We start from the raw sequence: 15,590 nt of genomic DNA, 5'->3' as shown, positions 1-15,590 counted from the left end.
TTTCAGAGGAATCGGTCAAGCCGTTTCGGAGGAGTATAGAGACTAACATAGTGACACGAGAATTTTATATATAAGATAGTTGCATATTATTATTTTAATGAATAAATAGAATAATAGGTATTCAATGAAACTACAATATCTTGACCAACTATTTTTTATTTTCAAGAGCTTTGTGTTACATAAGCTGTAATAAATAAATATTTTTAATTAGCCTAATAAGTAATACTTGAAGTACAGTATAAACTAAAACATAAGTGATAAAAATATCTTAAGTCAGATTATTGACCTTAGTTTTTTTACATCAAAATAAAATTACATAAAAAAAGCTTAGCATAAACATTAGTATCGAGTATTCGTACATTAACGATATAAGATATATTATTTGTAGTATAGTATCGAATATCATATAAGTAATTCTTTGCCTATAATATGTTACGATTCTGTGACAGAACTCTATTCTACAATGTATAGTATGCCAAGGTTACAATAGAAACTGGTTTTAGCTCGCTCTCATTAAATTAGGTCCAGAAAAACCACTTATTCTGGTATTTGTGAGATATCAAGCAAACATTGAGTAAAATAAATTCCTAAAAGTAATTTATAAACGTGCGCTAAACGCAACTAATAAATTCGTACTCGAGTGTTAAATACATTTTTTCAAGAAAAATGTTGTGAATGATTCAATACGGTGTGATTTAATTTTCCCGTAATAAACAGATCTCTGATCACTTATTCGTGCGATCAAAATGCTTGATTTTATTAGTATATAAATAATTTTCATAGAATGAGTTACATATTAGGTATACGTTATTTCATATAAGTAAATATGTACATTTTTCTTAATTTACCTAAACGCATTCTATGAGAATAAAATAAAATAGTACACCAATTTAAACAAAAATAAAAAACCACAAGCGAAAAGCACAATTTCCAGTCTTAATTTTACGTTATAAGTTCCCGCGTTTTTATATGTAACCACAGACTATAAAAAGCGTCAAGCTGGTAATCACAATAAAAATAAATTCATTAAAATGCATCCAACAGAGTAAAATAGAGCACAAGAATTCCACATGATAAAAATGACCTATAAAAAAAAGGTGAAATTCTTCTATGCTTTTATATCTAAATGAAAAACGAATGTTCGAGATCATTTATTCAGAAACAAGGCCAAGATCGATTAACACTGTTGTATAGAGAGTGTGATCGCGGTGCTGTGTGGACGTAGCAGAAGGAGGGACAGTGTTCCGGTAAGAATATTCGAGAGCGATAACTGCTTGAGCCGGTTCGCCGACTTTGGCGTTTTCGTCCGTTTCAAGTTGCAAGCGGAGGGCGAGTTTGTTCGATTTTCGCCAGAGGATTACGCTGAAAGTTCATCTTTTGAAGTAATCTGTACCTACAGCCTAATCCTGAGTAAATATTATATTTTTCATTTATGCTACATTGCATATTATTTACGGAGTATGATGATTAATAACTAATTGTAAATTTTGTAATTAATAACAACGCAACCATAATATTAAACCTTATAACTAAATTAATATAAATATTATAGGTTTTTTACGATACGATTCAATTCAATCTAAATAAAGATTTATTTTCTACACATTTTTTCTTTTAATGTCAAGATTTGAAGCAAATAACTGAAAAATTATGAATTTTCATAAGTCACAGAATAATAATGCGTACGGCACACAAAGTGTGAGACAAAAAAAAAAAATCAAACAAAACCACAAACTTACTCATTAGTATCATGATGGGCATCATCATCGTATTCGGCTGCATCATCTCTCTGCGCCAGCGTTAGCGTCTGCTCAGGGTTGTTCACCTTTATGAGCGCTGGCAACACAGGCTTACGTTCTACAACTTGGCGCCACGATGTGTCCTTGGAAATAAAAAAAAAATTCAAAAACCTACCAAGTTATGGAGATGACTGGAAAACTACAGCTAAATACCTGAAAAAAAAAACTTATATAACTTCAATCGTAAATTAATAATTACTATTACGAACCAAAGTCGAGCCAAATTTAACGAAATAAGGACATGAATCGAATTTTTAATCTTATTTTAATGCAAATAAAAACATAGAGGTATGCACTAGAGTTAGCATTACAGCGCGACCCACTTATTCAGCCATTTTTAGAGGACTGTTTGCGCAACTTTCTTAATAATATTACTGTATAGAATAACTCTCACCTTCTCCAAACTCAGAGACTTCTCCAGACTCTTCTCGATGCTCTTCGGTTCCTCCTCCTGCACCTCCGGTATCTCATCAGTTTGTATCAAGCGGACTTGCATCTCGTGAGCAGTGGGGTTTGTCAGCTTCAATAGTAAGGCTGAGGTACCACCAGGCTTAATTGTTTCGTAGGATATTATCTTGACTTCTGGTACATGGTAGCTGGGAAGATGTAGATAATTTGTTCTTAAAAAAATGAATATAAAACAAATTATACAACCGTTTGTACTCTTCTCAATTACTCATTAAATCTGTAGGAATATCAGCATGTATCTGCTCGGAAGTAAAACTACATTATTATGATGAATTAAACAACATTGGAGATTTTATAGCTAGACAAAAAAGAGGCCAAATCTTTTCTTTAAAAGGTTTAAGCTAAAATTTCTATATATAAAAACAAAATATTAATATTAAAAAAAAACTAGAATTGTCTTTGAATTAGAGAAATACATTATTTCTTAGGATGTGTTAAGGAGGTTAATTAATTATATGCTGCATATGTAAAACCACTAAGAAATCTGTCACCAACTGTTATTTATGCTCAGCAGCAATCTTTGTAAAGTGTAAGAAGTCAGCAAGGTATATCGCACGATTAAAGCGGTTAAAGCGCTTCACTCACTAAGCCAACAGCTCGATCTTGAACTTGATGGAGCCGGGGTTGTACTCGGGCTTGGTGAGGTTGTGGTCGCAGCGGCGGCAGCGCTGGCTGCGCTTCACGCTCAGCGGCCGAGCGAGCGGCTGCAGGCGCGACACGAGCTGCGCTTGCCACTCCGGCGCGGCCAGACGCTGCGGCATTGTCGTTACTGCGAGGGGAATCATTTTGTTTTCAATTTTTGTTAATATTTAGTACACTAGAACGGAAGAATATTTAATAGTTTTAGTGGATACTTTTTAAGAGGCTGAAATTATAATATTGTCGGGTATCAATTGTGTTTTAATATTGTTGGATGAATAATTGTTATTTAAGATACAGATGTCGCTTTTTATACTTGTTAAAACTCGTTTAGCTATCAAATTCTATGAAATATCGAATCATTTAGGGACAAGACGCATTCGTACGGATTGTGCCTTGGTGTTCGAACTTAGATTATTTAATGTTCAGCCCAACTACGCTCATTCGTAAATAGTCTTTTTGATTGGCTGCGATTTGTTATCAACTGACTACATCAATTACGCAGTTTTGTAGAATTTTTGTACATCCCTATCCCTTTCATTTCTAGCGATATGATATAATTATTTTTAACGAAAAACTAAATAGCCTTCAAATGTCAGAACTAGAGAACATCAGAACTAGAACTTTATTATAAATTATGTATTCAATATAAAAAGCACATCAACTCACTCTGCTTCAAGTTGACCTCCCTTGTGTGATAATCTTCTGGAAGTTCCTCCAATTCCTCAGTAGCTTGACTCGGGGTGAAGTTAGCGATGGCTGAAGAAGAGCTCTCACTGGATGGTAAGCCAGCAATGTTACGCGCCATAGCACCCGTAAGACCAGTTTTATCCTGGAATATGATTATATATATTTGATGTATTCAACATTATAAAATTAGTATTCGATCCAGGTTCATCAAAGAGACCATGTCAGACAAGTTGAGACAAGAAAATTAATAAATTTGTAGATTTCATATACAAATCATCAACAATAAAATCACATTATTTCATCTTATATCAAGTAAAAACAAAGAAGTCAAATGTACTAACAATATTAGTGGTTTAGAGTATACTATACAGATAAAGAATTGAAATAAATAAAAACATATTTATTGACATAAAACCACCAAGTAAAATTCTTAAATGATCCACTGACTACTGAATTAGTTGGGAACTGTATTTTGGTTCTATGTGGCTTCTTCTTTTGAAATTATGTTACAGTACATTTTATGCCCAATTTAAAGAAAAGGGAAATAAGTTAGTTGTTGTATAGTATTTTTGTGCAAAAGGACATACCGTAAGAGTTATATATTTGCCACGAATAGCAAACTTCTTTCGTTCTTTATCAAGTTTCTCCTGCTTCTCCTGCTGGGCGATTGCTTTATAATACTCGAGAAGTTGGCCAAAGCGATGAGCGAAGGGGTTTGTTCTTTCTGGCCACCCACCGGAAGCTAAAACGAAAATATAAATTTTGTTATTGCACAATTTCTAATATTCTGATATTATGGTCATGCTTGTAAGATTTTAGCAATCTTTTGAAGATTTTTTCCATCAAACATCTCATTTTATATTAACTTTCATGGTGTCATTTGGAAGAATTTACTAAGTGTACTTATCTCCCTCACCTACAGGTTGATCTGGAATTCCAACATCCCGTGAAGTCCAACGGCAATTGAAACATGATAAGTAGTACATCTTCTTTGGTTGTTTATTCTCTACCTTTGCATCACCACCAGAAGGGTCCTGACGGGGTTGGGCTATTGTCGCCCTAGTGGACAATGTGTGGAAACAGCTGGGACAGTCGAAACAGCTGCTACATCGGTTCTTTTTCAACCGAGCTTCCGATGATGGCATGTTCTCAAGGCAGTTGGCACAATAGTGGGAATCAACCTTAAACAGATTATATAACTGTGCTACACATCTATTTTAATATAAGAAACAATGAAAAGCTGAATAGGGATGTGTCGATTTTACAATAACATATTTAAAGCTTCACTTATAATAATGAAAACATCTCAAAATACTTTTATTTGGATGCCATTTTTCTATGACCATTGGTATGGTAAAACCAAAAGGTAATGAGGTAATGGCATGGTACCTCTTACATTATACAGAGCATTGAGTTGAATAACAATGGATATTGAATACAATATACATAATAGGTGGGTCATTGAAACAAACTATCAATATGTTTAGAAAGAACTAATACGAACAGATAATTGTGTCTCTCAAATCTCAATAAAAGTTTTATTTATAAAATTTCTTGGAATTATATATTTTAAAATAATAAAAACTTACCTCATGACAGATACAAAAACCGCATCTTATTTTCAAGCAATGTCGACAAAAATATAAATTCGTTATTGGTTTTAACTGACCACACGTACAGACATATTTTACATAATCAGGTTGGATTAAATATGCCATATTTAGAGAGATATATTGAGGGAGAAATTTTGTTGGGAAAATCAATTCAATTCTAAAACACAATCGGAATTTGACAGGTGATTCAACACAACAAGTGACATATGACGTTTTACATAGTATGTAATTATGGCTGCGTTCCTACTTTCTAGTATAAAATAAACTACACTTATGCATATTATATCATACTAGCTACGCCACGCGGTTTCACCCACGTAAGTCCCTATCCCGTAGGAATATCGGAATAAAAAGTTGCCCATATGTTATTTCAGTTGTCTAGCGGTCTACGTACCAAACTTCTTTGCAATCGGTTCAGTAGATTTTGCGTGTTGTAGGTGAAAGAGACAGACAAACACACATCCTCGCATTTATAATATTAGTAGGACAGTAGGATAGGATATGATAGTAGAAAGTAGAATGATTTTGTCTTCGTATACGTTAATTAATTGTATATTTGTTACATTTTGATGTTTGTCCGCGTGGTCTTTCATGTCCTCTTATATCCCCTTGGGGGTAGAGTTTATCAAAATCCTTTCTTAATGTCTACATCATAACATCTATCTGCAAGCCAAATTGCAGCCCGATCAGTCCAGTCAGTCAATCTTTTGACTTATATATAGATTTAAAGATAAAGATTTTAAATATGTTATCCGTTTCAACGCCTTTTCCATACTTAAAAGTATACGTAGTACGTTTTTGTTACAACTATCGCTACTAGGGAATAAAAATGATTATTATGATAAAAAAAACTAATCGAAGTTAAAAAAATATTACTAAATAATTGTGTAAAGGACAGTTTTGTTTACAACATATTGTTTAATCTAGAATTCAACATATGCCTTTGTTACTAGAAAAAGCAACGAAAAACGGGTTTAGCGGCAGTACATTTAATAACGTGAAACGCATAATATGAAAGTCTCACAGGCGAGATTAATCATACTAAGTCATATATATAAAGAAAACAATCTTTATATATAATATGTTTATCATTGCACTTGATTTTCTCACACCTGTAAAACTGCGATGTTGCTAAAATATTTTACAAGGAGCTTTGTTTTTATAAATATATTATGAGAATTATGAAAATATTAACATTAATTGATGTATGTAGTGCTGTGCTACTTAGTAATTCTGATAGTTGATTTTTCATGTTAATTGTTTCAAAATTCTTATTCTTATCCTTAAAAATACATAAATATCGTTCATAATTTGAAATTAACTTGATCCATAATTAAAAGTCTGTATTTTACAAATAACGTAGGCGTGTATCCTCTTCCTCACCCAACCCAGTGAGTTATTCACAACGGAAATAAAGAGATGGCCCCAAAGAGTAGATGTAGTGTGTGTAGTCGTTCTTTATCCTTTACTCCTTAAAAGCAGGCGTAAGCGAACGTATTTACAAATGTTCATGGGCGGTGATTCAGTTGTCCGCTATGACAGAAAAAATATAATGTCGACTATAAGTTATATGATCATTTGTTGTATATTAAGTAGTCAATCGGTAAAGAAAATGTTAATATGAAAAAGCGCAAAGCATTCATATTAATTTTTGCTTTATTACCCCGTGGGTTCTTAACCGATTGACGTAATTTATTCTGTGTTTGATATAAATTGTTATCATTTGATCCCATTTTAGAATATGGAGTGATACCTCACCCTCCAGTCGTGTCGGTGATCTTGTATGTAAAAAAAAAAAAATAAAATTTATGATGATGATAATTTTAGATCATTACATTACTTGTTTAAATAAATACGTGTATATCATAAATCAAGCCCAGTAAGGTTGGTCTAAATAATCTATGCAACCCACGCTTGACCCAATACTGTCAAGTGATTTCTGCGCAAAATTAACACCTTTATTCCTTGCACGTTAGACTTTTGGTAGGAATATTAAAAAGTCTTAATTTGGTGTTACCATGCTTAAATATCTCCCTACTAGTGTACTTAATTTGATAATGTTTGTTTTCATTTTTACTGTTTAAATACAGACATAATAAATCATAAATTACTTACGGAGTATTAATTTTAAATCATTTCTCTACGGCCTCTTGTATATTAATTTCGAACATTAAATATAATTTAGAAAATAACTGAATATTTGGTTTCTTCAGCAAACACGACGTTTTTCTCTTCGACTTTTCTCCAGCCTATACAAATGGTTTTCCACTTAAGTGGAGTTCTCTCAACCGATCTGGCAACACTCCAGCTTTATTTCTTTTATGGCATGTTAACAGGAACCATGGTCACTGCTTTCTAATGCCGTAATGTGTTGCGAAAGGGATACACTTATGTCATCTGTATTAATTACCCGTTATTCGCTATAGATTAAGATATGTGGCTACATTGACGAGTCAAATGCGTTTTTATCAAGTTTTTATAGGCGTCACGTAATCCTATGTTACTCAATGATTTAATGAATTGGTTTTCTTTAATACTACATTCGTTGAGATGAAATCTTGAGCCTAAGATAAAAAAATGTGTTAATTTAATTTGGTTTTAGTAATTTATTTTCCTGTCCCAAGAAGAACCACCAGCTCAGTTGCCCGCTATGATATGAAAAAGAGAAGTGTTAATTAATAAAAGCGAATATTGAAAAGTAAGTTTTTTGACAGTATCCTTCATATACTTGTAAATTATAAATTCCGTAGAAACAATAAGTCCCTAATACGACCATTGGTGGAATAAAACATACAAACACACAGGCTGGCCAAACACAGCAGGTTCATTAATTTTTTTTATGCCATAAGCGGGCAACTGAGCTGGTGGTTCTCCAGATGGTAAGCGATCACCACTGCCCATTAACATTCGCAGAGGTTGAGCCTCTGCGAATGCGCCTTTAAGAGGAAAGGGATTATTAAATTAGGGATAATAAGGTTTAATTACCATTGTGCATAGTACACCATGAGCGGGACACCTGTACATGAGTAATATAGATTATGCTGATGAACGAGCAGACATAGCTTGATTTATGAGATTGACGAAAAGACAGGGAATAATTAATAAGCAGACTACAGATAATATAAACAATATGAATGTTTTCTAATCATATTGAAACATTTTACATCAAATTATGATATCATATTGATGTTTAAAGAAAATGAGAAGCGTGAGTCAATTGCCTCTAGAATTTACAAAAATCGGTTAGGATAAAATAAAACACAGATCGTCGCGGGTATCAAATTTAATTGAATACTTAAATAAATTTAATTAATGTTATGTATATCAACGCTTTCACTTCGCACTATTGTAATGCGTAATACTTTGCAATGTTCCCATCCAATAAGGACTGACAATATTATAATTGTTATGAGATATAGAAATTAAATACTTTTGAACGATTTTAAACGAGATTTATTCATTATATTATTAGCTGTAAAGTGTTCGAAACGTCGGGTTAATAATATAATGAATAAATTGCGTTTAAAATCCGTTTAAAGGTCTTTAATTTCTAAATGTATAATACTCGCGTAAAATCAAACACAAAATAATACTATATTATGAAATTGATGAGTATTTATTAATGCCAGTGGTCGAACCATAACGATACAAGATAACTATGCGGTTATGGTCGAATTTTCATAACTGTTATAATATTTTGTAAAATCATCGTAGTTTTTTTTTTAAATAAAAAGACGATAATGCAGCTTTAAATTAAAGTTCTTCCTACTGATATTATAAACGCGATAGTTTGAAAGTATGGATGAATGGATAGGATGTATGGATGTTTACTCTTTCACGCGAAAACATTTTATCGTATTGTATTAAAGTATTAAAAATACTTATGAAAGAATTTTCCAAATCGATCCAGTGTCTACAACAGATAAACAAAAATGTATTTCTACTATTAATAACGTCACGTATTACTAATAAAAAATACGACTTCAGAATATATATTTGCTAAAATATCTGACATGTAACATTGACCCGGTTTTGGAAGTGGTCCCTGGTGATGGCTCATATAAAGTATCTGGTGCCCTCAGTTTCGCAAGCAGGTTAAAGAATCCTATGTATGCAGACTATAATGCCTCTGTATGTAATTTCATACAGATCCAACAGCTGTTTTTAAGTGAAAGATTAAAAAACATGGTGAAGCACATACGTGTCCATATGTGTGTCTAGGATTAGTGCAGGCTTAGCTTTTTTTATCCTTTATCTTTTATATCGTTTGCTACGCGAGTGAAAGGGACAAATAAATGTTTATATAAATAATTTACATAAAAATGTGATTAGTGATGTTCACTTTACCTGATCGGAAATGCTTGGGGTCAATTTAATTGCTTGAGGCACCATAAATTAGCGGACTTTTGCCAAAGTGTAAAATTATCTGATTAATCATTTTGCTAGGGTTGTCACAATGATTTTAAATAATGGTTGCGTATATACTTACTCAAATCATAAAACAATTAAAAGAATAAAACTTAAGCAATATTTTGTGATACTTTGTGTTTTAGAAATTTATTAAAATTACAAAAAGAAATGCGTATTATATATTTTGGTAAAAGTTAAACTAAAAATTAATCAAATAGCCGTAATACTTCTGTAGAGTACTTCCTAATATCCCATTCCGTTATGTCGAACCCCCAAGGAGTACGATATGCGATTCCCCTGTGACGATTGTTGAAAACGAGCAAACTTATTTGTTTATAATTTACTATATTGCATTGTTGAAAATAATAGGTTTGGTTCCAAATATAAACCAAATTTATTTTATATTGTTAATATATGTTCTGCGCCTTGCCGCTATAATGATACACAAATAGTCATAGATAAAATGAACAGCTTCTCTGTAAATTTTTACTAAGCTACAAAGCGATTTTTGAAAGGTAACAAATCTGTCTACTTATACTAACAATTGAAAAATATAAAGTACCATAGTTGGATGAGAAAAAGTTGACGAATTTTTAATAGCTCCAAGTGACAGCCCTATGCAAAAATTAAAATGAATGGCATTGCAAAATTGTCGCTATTAATGAAAGCCTACTTGTTAACATTATAAATAGGTGATGTTAATGTGTTTTGAGGCTTTTCATAATTATTCAACAAATTACATTACTTATTGCATAAATAAATAATAAAAACTGTGTCGGATGCGCATAAACGACACATGAATTTTATTATCATAATGTAGAGAGTAATTGAGACAATTTAAATTTAATTTTTTATTTATTTATTAACAATTTATGCAATGCAAATATATATCAGTTAACAAAAACAAATAACTAATAACTATTGTACAATTGGGCGGCCTTATCGCTCAGAAGCGATTTCTTCCACGCAAGCTTGGGATACAGGAAATATAATTTTGAAAAGATAGAAAGTGCATAAATACATACAAGAAAGTGTAAACTCATATAGATAAGAAATGAATAAATATAAAACAAGGATAGTATAAATATACACTAAAGAGAGATAAATTATAGAGGATAGAAAAGCAATATAACATAGAACAGAGTCAAAAACAACATTATGGAGATAGATAGAGATTTGCATCTTTCACAGAGACAAATAATAGAATTGTGTCGTCTGCAGAACGCAATTCTTTGAAAACTTATATTGATAGGGATCCAATTTTATTCAAGATCGATTTTATTTTATGTCTGGATAAACGCATAGACATTACTGGATACCACGTAAACCGGCGGAATATAACCAGTATGTTTCATGTTATTGATCAGTAGACAACTGATTGCATGACTGACATTTCTGCACAGGAAGTGGCAGTTATTTTTGTTAAAATCTTTTTGTTTTATATAATGTTAGTGTCCAAACTTATCTAGATATATTTACACAACTTTAGTAGATATTTTTCCTTCCCATTACATCAGTTTCAGTGTATGTGAAAGTATCTCAAGATGATGTAATGTTCACGAAATTATACGAGGTCGACGATGCATTGTACAGTAGGCATAATAACTGAATAAAACAACATTTGGGGAAATAAGTTCATATCAAGATTATACCTACCTACCCACAAATTCCAACTTGAGGAATCAAAAAACAAAACAGACTATCTATACGTCGTTTATATTATATTTTTTTGATCTAAAACCTCTGGATTCACATCCATTTTACAAATTAAATAAAACACTTTTTTACTAGTATGAACTAAGCAAAGAAACGTAATAATCGTAAATACATATCAATATTAATAAACCTTATTTCCAAATTAGTTTGAAAAGAGGGAAGCCTTATGTAATTTTATTGTGGGAGTCGAGCACGCTTCGGCACGAATTGGGCCAGCTCGCACCGGGCAAGTACCGCACCCCCACAGAAAACCGGCGGGAAATAGTGACATGCCACAGTGTTTCGTACGGTGAGTGGGGGAGCCGGAGGCCCGTTTCCTTTTCCTCACCCGTCCTAGTCCATTCCTTCTTTCCAGTCGTCAATCCTTTCCTTTTCCCTTACCCCATAAAAGCGGGCAGCGCATTCACAGAGCTACTACCTTTGAGAATTTTTATGGGCGGTGGTGATCGCTTACCATCAGGCGAACCACCAGCTCAGGTGCCCGCTATGACATAAAAAAAAAAAAATATTATCGGGAAAAAGTACCCGGGGATTTCGCGATTTTCATAATTAATTGTTATTTTAAAAAACCTGCAAATCGTAAACACATTTTTTACATAATTGATAATTATAACTCGTTGAATAGTGAAAGACAGTGTCTTTTAATCTTGCAATGCAATAGGTTCGTCCGGAAAAAATGAAAGTGTGGACAAAAGTCAAGTTTATTGCCTATTATTTATTTAACGGCGTTACGCAATGAGCGGTAAAGATAAATTAAATTATGTATCTAAAAAAGTATACCTACATATTATTCCGGTGTTATTATATAATCTTATATCAAATATAGCTAGGTAAGGATTAAGGTTAAGTATGTGTTTAAAATTACACTTGTAAGAAAATATCTGTTTATTTAGGTAACAAATTACGTTTGCATGACGAAGTGGCCAAAAAGAAATGTAAAAAAAAAAACTAGCATTTCGGTGCTCGAATATATAATATACATATAATCGAAGTTCAGTAAGGCATTATTGAACTCATATAATATGTTAGGCTTATTGAAATTACTGATTTCTATAAACAAAATAAAGTTCCACCTGAAATTAAGCCCTCAAAGCTATTGTCCATCGCGTATAACCCTGAAAGTTGAAACAGCTAATCCATATTCTAGAGCTTTTAAGCTGGTTTGCTGCGAAGTTGACACTTTCTAAATCAACTATTAAATCCGGCTGTTGAAGGGTCGACTCGACCGTTTGATCGGCTGATTGATTAACTGTCACTAATTACACGGCGGGGATACGCATCGCACATACGTTAAGGTCGTGATAAACCGATACTGTTGAGCAACGAGCCGCGTGCGGCGCAGTCGCGCGCATGCGCTGGCATTTCCCGCCAAACGGCACAGATACACGCGCGTCCAGGATAAAGGCACAGATTAAAATAAAATGAATGTTAATGTTTGATGAATAAAAAAAAAATTAATTAATTTATAGACTATTTAAGAATATGTGCAGGGATTTTTTAATTGACATTATTTGTATGTTATGATGAAATTTATTGAGTGTTAATTGTGGTGTGTGCTTTGCGTGATGTTCTTAAAATGTGGCTCATCGGTCTGTTGTTGTTGATGAACGAGGCTGTTGCTTACAATTCCACTCTTACAAGACTTGGAGATGCGGTAAGATTTTTTAAATAAATAATCGTTTTTAACAAAAAATGGAAAGAAAATTTAATTTATATAAAATGTTTCTAGAACTATGCGTATAGTACGTTACAATCGGAAATAATAAGAAGCAGTTCTTCATAGCAATTTCAAAGCTTTGTTACGAACTATTCAATCTCAACTTTTAGTATAATATTCCTATTAAAAACGCGAAAGTGACTTTGTATGTCACTTCTTCACGTCTAAACCACAGACCCGATTTCGAAGAAATTGTATATAAGTTTAGTTTGGACACAGGATAGGTTTTATTCCGCAAATCCTAGTGGAACGGTAATCATGCCTCCTTTGACTACAGGAGCAAAGCTACCGGCAGAATGTTGGTATAAATAAATAGGGATTACTTCAAAAAACCCTTAATTTTATAAGGGACAAACTTAATACGCTTAGAAATGAAACAAACCTATGAAATTCTCATCAGTAAATTTTTCTTGGTATAGTGATTGCATCCAACTCTTTCGAACGTCTTAACAGATCGGCTTTATATGATTTTTTGTTGATCTACAATAGCAACCTATTAAGTACATAGCAGTGATGGTTCAGTGGTGAGGACTTTGGACTTCAAAATTGATAAGTCCCCTACTTATCAATTCGAGACCAGGTGAGCGTGCAGGAAATATATTGATTTTTCAATTTATTTGCACATGTGGATTACACCACCACTGCTCGAAACGGTTAAAAGGAAAACATCGTGAGGAAACCGATGTGTCTGAAAATCAAAAGTTCGACGATATGTGCCAACCCGCACTTGGCCAGCGTGGTGGATTATGGCCTGAACCCTCATAGGAGGCCTGTGTCCCAGCTGTGGGAACATGTATGGGCTGATGATGATGATGATGATGATGATGAGGATGTACATACAATACAAACAATTTTCATATTTAATATATGGAAGACCAGAACAACATTTGCTCTATCAGTTGTCATCATATCTATCAGTTAGATGCTCTAGAAATTATGCAATATTTTTTTCAATCAAACCGTGTTTACTTCACAGACAAAATGGATTATAACTGGTATTTATCAAAAATCATGCTGAATAATAATCGATCGTTATTTCTTTGACGGCTTGTTTGTAACTTAACGCTACAAAAAAAAAAACACAAGTCCGCTTACGTTTTGACATATTTCAGATAGCAAATGAGCAAAACATAATTTTGTATGTATCCTGTTTCCTACTTTCTATTAAAAACACGCAAGTTTGTTAGATTATATGTCGGTATGTATGTACTCTTTCACGATTCAGCTCATCGGATCTGTATGGTACAAAGATTATAATGCTAACCCAGTATATGGGCTAATTTGGGTTCGGTACCACTCGTGTGAAGCCGCGGGATCAAACTATTTATGTCCTTTCTCGTGTCTCAAACTATCTTTCTTATTAATTTAGGCGTAATGTTAAAAACTTAGAAAATGCTTTCATCCAATTTTAAATATTTAAATCCTTTGACCACCGTTTGCCTGGAAGAGATCGCTTATTTAGCGATAACGCCACTTTATTCGTGAAAGAAAAAAAACCTTCTTCATATTATTATTATTTTCTCATCGCATGTTGCTGGTGTGATGCAAAAAAGGCGTTAATTCATTCATTGAACTCATCGCATCGAACTCATCGCATCAACCATCAAAGGTCCAAAATTTTCCATGGTTTGATTATAGGGAATTGGCAATCTTTAAAAGCTTTTTGGCGTTCGATTATGGTCCTGACTGCGAAACGTGTAGTTTTGTAAGCACCTTGCTCAAGGTTGCAGAAAGTTTATACGTGTGATGAAATGTAAATCGCGATAAATCTCATGTGTAGTCTTTGGTCTTTTTACGAAAAATTATGTTGCGTAATATTCGTGATGATTATAGAAGGCTAATTGCAGATACAAACAATTGCTCAATCTGAACACATGTTTTGTTTCTTGCTTTTTGAATTTGCATTTATTTTACGATTGAAACATGGTGTGAATGTTACAATAGTGACATTGCAGCATGCGCATATTTTATTTTTACAATAATTAAGCATACGCGTTGCATATTTTTACATTTCATTTATTAAATGTTACTGCGAGGAGCTAAGAAACATCTCTTTTAGTATATTCCTCATTTATCTACGTTACGACCTCTAGAAAAGTGAAGGTAATCGAATAAAAAAATGTTTCAGTTTGAATTAGAAGCCACATTCGGAATACTTGGAGGTTGCAAGAACTATGTTAACTTATTAGAAAATGTTACTTAATAAAACAATATAATATATAAGTATACAAAGTTTGCATCTATGAAAATAATTCATTCGATTTAAGGCAAGAGGAAAGCACGTTATTTGTTTTCGTAAAAATTACATGATTAAAATAATAACGAATGTTCAGTAGGATCTTATACGACTTAATACTAGTGCAGTAAGCTATATGATTATATTATTTATAAACGATATTACGGATGTTATATTAGATTCTGAATATGAAGTTTATGCTGATGACCTAAAACTTTTCAAACCTGTAAATTGCTCTGATGACCAAAAGAAACTGCAGGATGATATAAATCGAGTATCACTTTGGTGTAAGACTAATTTAA

At 32.8% G+C, this 15,590-nt stretch overlaps 2 protein-coding genes across 2 annotated transcripts in view; one reads left to right on the top strand and one right to left on the bottom strand.

The window, feature by feature from the left end:
- Positions 1-345: 345 nt before the first annotated feature.
- Positions 346-5,408, bottom strand: LOC119840483 (dynactin subunit 4). Its single transcript, XM_038367119.1, has 8 exons — positions 5,186-5,408; positions 4,513-4,777; positions 4,184-4,338; positions 3,576-3,738; positions 2,853-3,036; positions 2,194-2,395; positions 1,740-1,882; positions 346-1,362 (listed from the first exon to the last, which is right to left on the bottom strand). The coding sequence occupies exons 1-8, from the start codon at positions 5,312-5,314 to the stop codon at positions 1,152-1,154; spliced, it is 1,452 nt and encodes a 483-aa protein (XP_038223047.1). The 5' UTR covers positions 5,315-5,408; the 3' UTR covers positions 346-1,151.
- Positions 5,409-12,592: 7,184 nt separating this feature from the next.
- The window catches only part of LOC119840492 (phospholipase B1, membrane-associated-like), a 29,069-nt gene continuing 26,071 nt past the window's right edge, over positions 12,593-15,590 (top strand). The window contains exon 1 of the mRNA XM_038367130.1: positions 12,593-12,989. Coding sequence (XP_038223058.1) covers positions 12,912-12,989 — 78 coding nt within the window. The 5' untranslated portion in view covers positions 12,593-12,911. The remainder of the gene's footprint in view (positions 12,990-15,590) is intronic.

Source organism: Zerene cesonia, chromosome 6, assembly GCF_012273895.1.
Source record: "Zerene cesonia ecotype Mississippi chromosome 6, Zerene_cesonia_1.1, whole genome shotgun sequence".
Lineage (NCBI taxonomy): Eukaryota > Metazoa > Arthropoda > Insecta > Lepidoptera > Pieridae > Zerene > Zerene cesonia.
Note: the sequence above shows the minus strand (reverse complement) of the source record. Positions and strands in the feature narration are given on the sequence as shown.

Coding starts and splice junctions, on each gene's coding strand:
- LOC119840483 (XM_038367119.1), bottom strand. CDS start 5,314: ATGGCATATTTAATCCAACCTGATTATGTAAAATATGTCTGTACGTGT. Junction 1,883..2,193: donor AGTCTCTGAGTTTGGAGAAG/GTGAGAGTTATT, acceptor TTTATTTCCAAG/GACACATCGTGGCGCCAAGT. Junction 1,363..1,739: donor GCCCATCATGATACTAATGA/GTAAGTTTGTGG, acceptor ATGAACTTTCAG/CGTAATCCTCTGGCGAAAAT.